The sequence below is a fragment of the Cydia pomonella genome, chromosome 20 (genome assembly GCF_033807575.1).
Source record: "Cydia pomonella isolate Wapato2018A chromosome 20, ilCydPomo1, whole genome shotgun sequence".
Lineage (NCBI taxonomy): Eukaryota > Metazoa > Arthropoda > Insecta > Lepidoptera > Tortricidae > Cydia > Cydia pomonella.
This window is the reverse complement of record NC_084722.1, coordinates 7,255,468-7,268,126: the sequence shown is the minus strand read 5'-3', so window position 1 is coordinate 7,268,126 and position 12,659 is coordinate 7,255,468. Positions and strand designations below refer to the sequence as shown.

Here is a 12,659-nt window from a genome sequence, read left to right as displayed (position 1 = left end):
TTCAGTTTAATCAGGTCTTCCTGGAGGCCTCCAGTATATCCAGTAGATGGCACTTTTGGAATGAATAAAAATGATTGAAGACCTCTTAATTTTAAAAATATGTAATTTACTTACTCACTTTTGTATTCAATGTGTCCATTTTCTGAATATGTTATGTTCTGTGTCATCTTTAGGAGCCATTATTTTTTATACTACGTCGGTGGCAAACAAGCATACGGCCTGCCTGATGGTAAGCAGTTACCGTAGGCTATATGATGCCTGCAACTCCAGAGGTGTTACCGACCCTAATACCCCGCACCCTCATCGAGCTCTATTTAGTATGGATAGTTCAAAGCGTGCTGTAAAACCGTACAACTTCAACTTCTAGCTTTTGTGTTATCTCAGCATGCAGACATCAGATCATCATAAAGAGGGATATATTGACACGACAAAAAATCTAGCCAACATGCGTATAACTTGTTCCCAGATCACACCCATGGAGTTGGAGCATGTGATCCAGGAGCACCCGGAGGTGCTAGACGTATGCGTGGTCGGAGTGCCGCACCCTGAAGACAACAAACATGCTGTCGCGTGCGTCATGCGACGGCCCGGCTCGACACTCACAGAACAAGCCGTCAAGGACATCATTTCTAGTTAGTAATACTACTTTACCCTCTGAAGGGCTACAAGAATTTAGGCGCAACCATAAAATAGAAGTTACGCTCTCGTTTTAACTCCACTCGCTCTATTTTGTTTGTGTAATGATTTTTTGAAACAAAAATATCAAGGCGTATTATGGCTGGCTTTAACCACGAGATAAAATAACCGTCAATTTTAGCACTACGGGATTGAAATTACGGACACCGTTTTATCACGCTGCATAGACAAAATCATAGAATAAGTAAACAAAATCGACCATCATATTCGACAGATGAATAATAATATGTATATTTGTTACTTTATGTTAACGTTAAGTTTCATGTTATTAGCATATCGTTTCAAAATAAGAGCGTATCTTTGACGGATTGGCGGTAGCTTTGTACTCGTACTTGTTATATATGATTTTAAAAAGTGAGTTGGATATCCAACTCACTTTTCAAATCAAACGCATGGTTTAAAACTTTTGAGAAAGCTTGAAGTTTTGTAACTTATTACTTTGCAATATAACTATGTCTTATAGACATAATCTGGTAAAAGTAGGTAGGTACTCTAAATAGTTACTTGTTTATCATTAATGTCACGGAAAACGATAAAAAAATTCCAACGAGCTTATAACTCAGCGAAGTAGTACAAAAATCTGGATAGTTGAGAAATCAGCGAAAATAAATTTTGACATAAATAAACAAATATAATTTTTCCACAAATCTTTGCTCACCAAAAAAAAAATGATATGATAAAAGAATAAACTATCCGCGGTACAACATCTTCTAATATGTCTTGTACTACATTTTCAGGTAAACTATCCGCCTACAAACAAGTAAGCAGCGTCATTTTCGTCGACAACTTCCCTAGAACAATATCCGGCAAAATCGCCCGGGGAAAAGTCCTCGAGTACGCCTTAGAAGTCCATAAATTGGGAACATCCGAATGGCCCAGCTCCGGCAACACGAAGAAGTTAATCAGTGCCTTCCAGCAGCTCAGCACAACGAGTAACACCAGATATTTGTCAAGAGGGCGACACTGATGGACCACTGAGTGTGGAGGAACGAAAAAATCATGTTAGATATATTATAATATTAAAATATCTTATACCTTTAAACGAGCAATTCTTGTATATATATATTTCTGTGATCTCGGAAACGGCTCTAACGATTTCGCTGAAATTTGGTATATGGGGGTTTTTGGGGGTATTCAATCTATCTAGATTAGTCTTATGTTTGGGAAAACGCATGTTTTCGAGTTTCCCTGCGTTTTTCTTTCGACGCAGAATATGGTCGCTAATTTCGTGTTGCCGGCCACTGTCCGTCTGGTCCAGCGGGTTAAGACGCGGACTGCTAAACGAGTGTTAAGGGTTCGAATCTCGCCCGGTGACTAACTTCTTTTCTTTTTGTATGTTCAAGTTTATATATAATTTTTAAATTTTTATTGTTTTAGACAAGTTTAATTTAGTAAAAAAATGTAGATAAGATTATCACCTATACACCACCATATTACAATAAATAGTTATAACCGAGCAATGCTTGGTCGCCCAGGTACTTATATATATAGTATCGTATGCTAGATGAATGATGAACGTATGTAAAATTGTATTGAAAATAGAAATTGGAAAGAACATAATAATATGTTATTTTAAGTTTATTTATAGTTTGTATTATTATTTTTAAGTTTATGTATAAGTTATTGTTCCATATTTTAATTATTCTATTTCAATATAATATACTTAGTTTTTTGTTATAAAAATGTACCATATTATGGAAATATACAATTAATGGCAAATAAATAAACGAAATAAAATGTAGTCTGTCCACAGCTTCTGTCTCGTGATTCATGTACAGAGTGTACAGACACTTGTTGGTGTTGGTAATCGGCATATGGACAGGAGGATAATGGAGTCGCCGGGGTGTATTGGGTCAATTGGGTGTGTGTATTTATGATTAATTAAATAACGATTAAATTATTTATTTCTAAAAAAATCTAAAAGAAATTCGTAAAATACACTTGGAATATAAATATTAAATTATTTTTCATATAATTTGTCAATTTAATAAGGTTAAAGGTAGACCAACGTATATAACAACTACAAATATAATAAACAGTGTCTAAATTGACAACATCACATTACATTTGCTTATCTAAAATTCATGTTTTTTTTATTCAGTAACGCAGGTTGTATTTGTGGTTAGAAAGTATATCGATTAAGTGTGAGAATTGTAAAAGAATTAGAAGGACACAATTATGTAACATAACATTTCCAACCTGCCTAGTATTTGATAAAATGCCATATAAAATTTGAATTTATTTATTCAATCATAAAAAGTTTGTAGACTCTGTTTTCTTTTCCGTTCAGATTGCACCACATGTCCGGACCGTACCATGAACATATCAGCCGAAAGACGTCACGGGAACCATTGCATTTTTAATAATTATGACCTAATGTGACGATTTTTATACCTATATTATGTTATGACTTTTAACACAATACAGATACAGCATTAGTTAAAAAGACAATCAAGAATAATCAGATACATTTTAAGTTTAATGAATCCGGAGTTAGTATATTGTAATTGGCTGTAATCAAAAAATCCTAAGTATATGAAAGCAAAGGAGAGTTACATAAATCATTAATTATTTACGTAGATGATGTGTTGTTTTAATTAAAAATAGATTTTGAAGTTTTGATTCAAGATCATTGTAAGGTTATAATAAATTTTATTTATTCAATAAGTTTTGTTTTAGGCATTAGTTATCTCAATTGTAGTTTATTTTGATGTAGGTGTATTACATAAACTTTGAAAAAATATTATTGTGTTATTTTGGTACTAATATTAATTTATGTGAGTAATAAATACATTTACAGATATTTATAGTGTTTTATTATCGCTTATTTCATTATGTAAGTATTAAATAAATAATGTAATATGCATGCAAGAAACAAATAAAAAATAATATGGGGACATAAATACATATCCCATGAAAAACATTTTGATGTAAAATGTTGCCACGACGAAACCATAAGGCTTGCGCTGTCAAAAAGTTATCACATTTCTCGTAGAGCCAAGCTTCTAACTCTACAAGTCCTAACTTCACAAACTCTACACCTTAGTCAAAATATAGGTCTTAACCGTTTCGCTACCGTCACATGGGCGTAAGGCAAAAAAAAAATCACTATTTTTTTTATTATACAATAGGTACTTCATAGTAACCAAACGGCCAAGCGACATGCAACTAATACTCATTGAGATCATTCTAAAAACCCCAAACACAATTAGTTTGCGTTGTTCCATCACAGAGTTCCTATGGCCACCTCTTGTCTCCATCATCAGATAAGCTCGATGGTAACCATATGTGTGCAAATTTTCAGCTCAATCAGAAATCGGGAAGAGGGTCACATTTAGCCTTAGCTTCCAAGATAACATACATAACAGGGCAAGTTAAATAAAAGCTTGTAAAAATACAGCGAAATATAGTTTTTCATACAAAACTTGTTTTTGCGCTATTTCGTTTGTTTTATAGGCTGGAGGTATTAACTAATTACATGAATGTCATTGTATGTGGAAAGTTTTATTACAATCCAACACGTAGTTTTAAAATGAGGGAATAATTCGACCAAATATTCGGTTCGGTAAGATCTGAATCGATCATTCAGCCGAATATTCGTATTCGGCATACTCCATATTCGGCCCATCTCTACTAACACGTTTTAAATCGAAACGCCTGATCATTCATAACTTTCCCACCGCACCAATAAAAATTAATTTACCTATCGAACAATTTGCCCTTTTAGTTACTTCTATAACTAAAAGGGCAAATTATTCGAATGAATACCAACCTTGATATAAACTTAGTATATAAGATTTATACGTACAGTAGGGCTAAGATGGTCGGCTCTTTATCATTTGTGACCATGCCTGTGACGTTCTAACAAGTATGTAAGCGTGAAAGTGACGGGCATAGTGACAAGTGATAAAAATGGAACCATGCTGCCACCGCAGTTTTGTGTATATACTACGTTGCTGGTAAACAAGTATACGGCCCGCCAGATGGTAAGCGGTCGTTTGGTTTTAAAAATTGTACCCTCATTTTTATGGTTCCGTACCTCAAAAGGAAATCACGATAACATTAAAAACGAAAACATTAAAAATTACTAAAAGAAACTGTGAGCTAATATAGACCTCGCGCGTATATAGCGTAAAACGGAATAAAATAGAGTATAGAAAAGAAACTGGAAAAGTGCGAGTAGGATTCGCCCACCAAGCGTTCTGTACAAATTTAACTTTATTATTTATTTATTTTTACATAGCTTGGGGCGCGCCACTTTCGACAACTTTTGGCCTTCGGATCTACTCGGAGCTCGGCCTTCGGCTTCTACCATTAGGATACTTGGAGAAGTTGCGGGAAGCGCGAACCTGTTGTACGCTTCGGGCCTTCGGTCCTATACGAGGTTTGTCTTTTGGCCTTCGATTTAGTTGGGTATTTCTACTATTCTTCTGTGCAAGTATGCAGGAGCTGCTTTCGGCCTTCGCAATTAAGATACTTGGGAGGTTGCGGGAAGCTTGCACCTGAAGGACGCGCCGGACTTTCGGTACTACTATGCATTTAGGCACTTGTACTATTGCTCTCTATTTGAGGACTACACTCCCGCACCTCGGCAATCGGCCTTCACATGAAGATGTTTGGGGAACTGAGAGAAGCGTGCACCTGTCAGACGCTTCGAGCCTTCAGCCCTCGCATTAGGCACTTTTACTATTGTTCTCTCTTTGAGCCCTAGGTATAGGTACACCTGTAGCCAGGGCTTTGCCATTCGCAATTGAGATACTTGGAAAAGTTGCGAGAAACGCACACCTATCTGACGCTCCGGGTCTTCTGTCCCACGCGGAGCTCAGAATTCGGACTTCTACTACTAGCAATAGGAAGTCGAAACTGCCAGGCAACCTTTACCCGCCATTCGTTCTATCCCTTTTATAGATTCTAACGTGTTCTCTGAGGAGAAGAACATGTTCAGTAGGGTCAAAGTAAATTGTAAAGAACCATAATCTCTTTATCATGCTATCTAAGCTTATTGGTGTTAGTTTTCTGGATTATTTTGTGCATAGGTGGCCTCAAATCAGAGAAATCGTACTGTGAAAAATTATATTTTTTTCTTTTTTTGCAGCTTGTTACAATGGCACGAATTTTAATATTGTATTATTTCATTAAATCGCAAAGATCTAATGAAATCAACTGCAACCACTTTTACCTAAAATTATCCATGGGTGGACATGGGTACGGAGTATAAGGGTAATTTTACCTCCTAACGACGTTTCTATCGCAAAATAGGAGCTACCTATTCAGCATTAAATTGAACATGGGTGCCAGGTGGTCGGCCGACCGGCAGTTGTTTTTTTACTGATATAATAGATTTTATACCGTGATACCTGATAATCGCAGGCATCGGGGTATTTTTAGCATGGTAAGACTAAAGTGAGGTATGGAGTCGTTATTAACATTAAAATGAAAGTGGTACTCATACTCATCTTCATAGATAAATTTCGTCCGATCGATTTAAAATATTCTGACTACTTATATGTAAAATACTGTTAACATATATGTAATTAAATTTTACGTTATTTATTTATTTGGGAAACAAACAGCTAACAATGTTACATAATATGAATTAATATTAATAGAACACAAGCCAAAACAGTTTCCACTAGTTAATTAAAACATAAAAGCTCAAAGGGAACTTAGTAAAATACATAAAGTATTATCCATAACAATCAAGAAGTAAATCGAAAGCTATTTAACAGGTATTTTAGCGGACACTTATGTTTGTTAATTTGGGAGAAGAAAAGGTACAGTACAATTTTTACGTTAGTGTGTTATGTACCTAGCTTGTTGTTAAGTGTTAAGTTAGGTTTTTTTTTTCTTCATTGAGATAACAAATTTACCCAGCTTCATATTGAACAATGAACACATCAAAATTGGCATATTTAGAGTTATACGTTGAGCATGCTCTAACTAGATATGAGTTTTTACGTATGAAAGAATGTAATGGAGAAAAACGCTTTAGATCTAGTTCGGGAATTAGGACATCTATATGTAATATTGCTAATAAGATATTGCGACTCGATTAGATGGTTTAATCAATATCCAAGAAAATAAGCCATCGAAATAGCAAACACTCAAACCGCATTGCTGGATCGGGCATGCCAAACGAGCTTAGATTATTGTTGCATATTTTACAAAATTACAGTGTACTAGTTTCCAATAAAGCAAGCGTTTCAAATAATAGACGATATTACATAATTTTAAAATATGTACTTTGGACTTGTTACAATTAATGATATATTTAAAAAAGTTCTTGAAAGGAGCCCGGATATTAATGAAATACGAATGATGGCAAGCTCACAACAAATTGAGGAATTTCTAAAACATGCTACTTTAACTTCAGTCGATATAGAATAGTACATTACGATACAAGTGCGAAAAATAGGAAATTCGAAACGAGTGGCGATAAATTAAAACACGACCGAAGGGAGTGTTTTAAATCGACACGAGTTGCGAATTACCTATTCGCACATGTATCGTACAACGTTTTACAGTACATATGGCCCTTTAAATGTTCGACACAGTAACATAATATGCTACTTCTCGCACTAGTGCTATAAAGTAGCCCCATATGTACTGTAAAGATCTTTTTCGAGTCATAAGTGGATTTTTAACAAACATAGAACATGTTTCACTCCATAGAACATGGGAAAAGGAACAACCGGACTAAGGAAATGAACAACGTACACGTCATACCACGTGAAGATTATCAAAAATTCATTCCTACGCTACGTGTTCTATGGATATTGATTGTTCTATGGATTTATTGTAGTACCTGCATATTCATACCACGTGAAGATTATGAAGCACTCATTCCTACGCTATATGTTCTATGGATATTGATTGTTCTATGGATTTATTGTAGTACCTGCATATTCATACCACGTGAAGATTATGAAGCACTCATTCCTACGCTATGTGTTCTATGGATATTGATTGTTCTATGGATTTATTGTAGTACCTGCATATTCATACCACGTGAAGATTATGAAGCACTCATTCCTACGCTATGTGTTCTATGGATATTGATTGTTCTATGGAATTATTGTAGTACCTGCATATAATTTGTTATTCGTCAATGAGGATGGTGGTGTGTTTTTATAGTTATTATTTATTTTATTAATTAAATTAATGAGAATGAGTATGACTTTAATTTTAAAGTTAATAACTGGTTAACAACGACGCCATAGCTCACTTTAGTCTAACCGTGCTAAAAATACTCAGAGGCCTGCTGATAATGCCGCCTGCGTTAGATAGTAGGTATTAAGTAGTACATTTACATTTATTTCGAAGAAATAAAAAAAAATCGTGGATAATAGTAAGCTTTATGTCTTGAACAAGTTTCATTTTTGCACGTCCGGGTCAAAAGTTAGAGTATACACATTATTTTCGACTTTAGGAGCGATTATTTCCAAAAGTTTTTAATAAATAATCAAAAAATGTTTTTTTTTTTTTTTTTTTATACAGTTGCTCAAAAAGTGGTACTTTACGTAGCTGTTTAGCGTGCGGAAAGTTGGATTTCGCGAATTAGAATTAGTACTTTTTACTTTTCCACCTGTTTCAATTCATGACTACTTATTGATGAGTGTTAATGTTAGTTTCCTTTAAAAGTCGTAATCAACATAAAAGCCTACTGATAATGTAAGAATAATAAATATATGCATATTTCATATTTTATTACTTACCTCTACATCATTATAACACGTTTATTTTTTAATAGGAATAGCTGCCGAAACGTCTCCTGTACATGCATAGGCGTTTTTAGGGTTCCGTAGCCAAATGGCAAAAAACGGAACCCTTATAGATTCGTCATGTCCGTCTGTCTGTCCGATTATGTCACAGCCACTTTTTTCCGAAACTAGAAGAGCTATACTATTCAAACTTGGTAAGTAGATGTATTCTATGAACCGCATTAAGATGTTTACACAAAAATAGAAAAAAAAAACAATAAATTTTGGGGGTTCCCCATACTTAGAATTGAAACTCAAAAAATCTTTTTTCATCAAACCCATACGTGTGGGGTATCTATGGATAGGTCTATAAAAATGATATTGAGGTTTCTAATATCATTTTTTTCTAAACTAAATAGTTTGCGCGAGAGACACTTCCAAAGTGGTAAAATGTGTCCCCCCCCCCCCCCCCCCGTAACTTCTAAAATGACAAAATGAAAAAAAAAAAAAATATATATATATATATATATATATATATATATATATATATATATATATGTTATACATTGCCATGCAAACTTCCACCGAAAATTGGTTTGAACGAGATCTAGTAAGTAGTTTTTTTTTAATACGTCATAAATGGTACGGAACCCTTCATGGGCGAGTCCGACTCGCACTTGGCCGCTAGTAAGTAAGTAGTTTTTTTTAATATGTCATCAAATTAAAAAAACATCAAACCCATACGTGTGGGGTATCTATGGATAGGTCTTCAAAAATGATATTTAGGTTTCTAATATCATTTTTTTCTAAACTGAATAGTTTGCGCGAGAGACACTTCCAAAGTGAAAAAATGTGTCCCCCCCCCCTGTAACTTCTAAAATAACAGAATGAAAAATCTAAAAAAAAATATTCGATATACATTACCATGCAAACTTCCACCGAAAATTGGTTTGAACCAGATCTAGTAAGTAGTTTTTTTTAATACGTCTCAAATGGTACGGAACCCTTCATGGGCGAGTCCGACTCGCACTTGGCCGCTTTTTCTTACTGCAAGAATGTTTTATGTTTCCAAAGCCAACATTCGTTTTTTTATACAATACACAAATAATCATAAATAACGATACTTAGGTAATTATAGTATAATATTTGATATTTACAATTGTTTCTATCTTATAGAACATGTATAAAAAAGTACTTGTTGTTTTACTTATTTTTTCGCAACTGTATTAGTCAATGTGCGTGCGGAAATGTCATTCTTCACTCGTCCGAAGTCTTGCCACTCACCTACGGCTCTTGGCAAGATATCACGGTACTCGTGAAGTAATAACATACTTTCCGCACTAGCATCGAAATGTACTATTATGAGTACCCTCCCTAAAAATATAATTGTGGCGTTCCATGCCTAAAGGGGACCCTTCTCTAATGGAAGCCACATTTTTAGTTCTTCAGAAAGAACTTTATGAGAAATATTCGATTATTTTGTACAATGAAATATTAAACAAAAATTAAATACAATAAAAATATGACATAAAGTACAATTTCCAAATCAGATTAATTTTATGATTCAAATCTCAGAGCTAATGTTATGTATGATGTTATTCGAGCGAGCGTCTACGGCTAAATAAGGCTGAGTTTCGGTCCTCGCTGCCTGTGGAAGGGGACCCGTTGGGTGGTCGCGTTGTGTTGTCAGCAGTTTGCAGACTTTGCAGTCAACAATAACTTTTGGGTTTGGAGTAAAATGCCTGTGATATACGGACCGACGGACATGATGAAACTATAAGGGTTCCGTTTTTGCCATTTTGCCTATGGAACATTAAAATGTTTGGGGCACGGGACACGGGACACGTGTTATATTAAACGTCAAACTTCGATGACATTATGACGTTTACTTAACAGTTACCCAGCTTGGGCTATCAAGATCGCTGTCAACTTATCTTGGTCTGACTCTAGTACCACCAGCCTAAATTGTGGTAGAAAATGTTTTGTTTTAATTTTTTTTGCAAGAAAAGTAGTAGGTAAGAGAGCTCGTATTTGTTTAATAATTCCTATAATTCACGGCAATATTAATGCAAAATTTCATATTTTCCCGATTCAAACATTTGAGAGAGAGAAAACGGCTGCTAAGCTCAAATGGCACTGGGCAGGGCACGTCTGCCGTATGCCGGATGACCTGTGGGCCAAAACAGCCACTTGTTGGGCCCCAAGTCACGGTAGACCTCGTCGGAGATGGTGGGACGATCTTGACGCCTTTGACAGAGACTGGTGGGAGACTTCCGAGGATAGGGACACGTGGAAGAATAAGAGGGAGGCCTTTGCAGTGGGACAATATGGACTTATAATAATAATTAAAGAAAAACATTTTGAGAAAAAAGTTTTAGGGTTAAATGAATGCTATGGGGTTCCAGGACGTAGAAGACGGTTAAAAAAGTGAAGTATTTTCTCATCATAGGGCATTATCTGGTAATAGTTTCGAACTCATAGTTTTGGGGGAAATTTTTGAAAGGCTTCCTTTGCCACTTATTCTCGAGTAAGAATTTAGATATCTACAATACCACCTAAACCAGGATTCCAAAATTTTTATTATTTAATGAAAACCTTACGTAACATTCAAATTCTATTTCAAAGGCGTTTCTTACGTCATAGTTATTTTGCTTAGAATATAAAGAAAAAAGCTGATTAATAAAATGACGTAAAAATGACATTTCTAAATCCACCCGTGTGAAAGCGAAGGCGAGAATTCTCTTTGAATTTGGCCATACAATGTGCATAGGAGCGTACGTGAACCGTAGGGGGGTAGCACCTGATTAGTAACGTTAAGTGTCAATGTATGATTTTGATTAATGATTATATTGATAAAGACTACTTACTTCGTAATTAGTTTATTTTTTAATCAATCCATCATATTATGCCGTGACGTCACGTGTCACGTCAATAGCGGTTGCGCACAAATATTATAAAGTGACCGATCATTGATCATCATATAGTCTATTTTATGAGGTAGTAATTAATAATTCACAAGTGCTGAATGCTGAATAATTTAGATCTATAAATAAAATAAATAGAAATCACAAAAAAAACTAATTTCATTATAAAAAAGGGAGCCGTTTTCAAAAAATCAACCGACTGAAAAGCACAAACTATTTTTTATATACCCCACCCCTAACCCCAATCCTAGTCCAGTCCCTATCCCGTCGTAAAGCAAATTTCTGCCAAAAAGTAATTAAATACCTAATAATAAGAAAATTAATAACCACCCGGGTAATGGGTCCACTCCGACCGACGAAGACACGCCGGAGACGGAGACCCTGACCGACTATCGGGAGTACTCGGGTCCGTGGGGTCGTTACTCCCCAACAGCTAGCCACAAGCTGCCCTGCGGTTAAATCCAAGAAAATTAATAACCACCCGGGTAATTTTTGACACCCGGGTAACAGAGAAGCAGTGTTTTGCGCTATGAGTTGTTTTTGTTTTGACAATAAACTATAGAAGCGGAACGTGAATCTCGCTGCGACGGGTCGTGTTACAGCAGCGGTATCATGGTCGTGTTTTTGTCACTTGTCATATCATGCGTCACTTTCGCACTTACATATTTGTTAGAACGTGACAGGTATGGTGACAAACGATAGACAGCCGTCCATCTTAGCCCTGCAGGTCGTGTTTGCGATAATTTTATTGTTCGGTGCGGTTTCTCTATGTTCAAAGTTTTTTTATTGTATATAAGAATCGGGTTACATTGCAGGTCGAATATAAAATTACACATTCAGTTACACTGCATGAGACTTTATCTTTCCAGCGGCGGTATCATGGTCGCATTTTTATCACTTGCCATGTCATGCGTCATTTTCGCTTTTTTATATTTGTTAGAACGTGAGAGGCATGGTGACAGATGATAAAGAGGCGACCATCTTAGTCCTACAGCAGTGGCAGCATGGTTTCATTTTTATCGCTTGTCACTATGCCTGTCACATTCGCACTTACATACTTGTTAGAACGTGACAAGCATGACGACAAAAGATAAAGAGCCGACCATCTTAGCCCTACTGGTGTACATACATTTGCAACATATATTTACATATTTAAGTAGATATAAATATTTATGAGTAACTTAAATAATCATTAACACAGTAAAGACATTTCTCTATAAGCCACATTTTTGTTTTCGACTGGAATAGTTTGAAATCCATAAAATCTTTAAAACGATTAGGTAACTTGTTATAAATTGTGATACACATCATCATCATATCAGCCATAAGACGTCCACTA

The 12,659-nt window shown here is 35.4% G+C and overlaps 1 protein-coding gene across 1 annotated transcript; it reads left to right on the top strand.

The window, feature by feature from the left end:
* Positions 1-358: 358 nt before the first annotated feature.
* On the top strand, positions 359-1,710 carry LOC133528791 (uncharacterized). Its single transcript, XM_061866258.1, has 2 exons — positions 359-632; positions 1,434-1,710. The coding sequence occupies exons 1-2, from the start codon at positions 386-388 to the stop codon at positions 1,661-1,663; spliced, it is 477 nt and encodes a 158-aa protein (XP_061722242.1). The 5' UTR covers positions 359-385; the 3' UTR covers positions 1,664-1,710.
* Positions 1,711-12,659: the final 10,949 nt, after the last annotated feature.

Bases quoted from the DNA above. Each gene is read 5' to 3' on its own strand.
- LOC133528791 (XM_061866258.1), top strand. From the start codon at position 386: ATGCAGACATCAGATCATCATAAAGAGGGATATATTGACACGACAAAA. The intron at 633-1,433 runs GTTAGTAATACT...CTACATTTTCAG, and splicing joins CGTCAAGGACATCATTTCTA to GTAAACTATCCGCCTACAAA.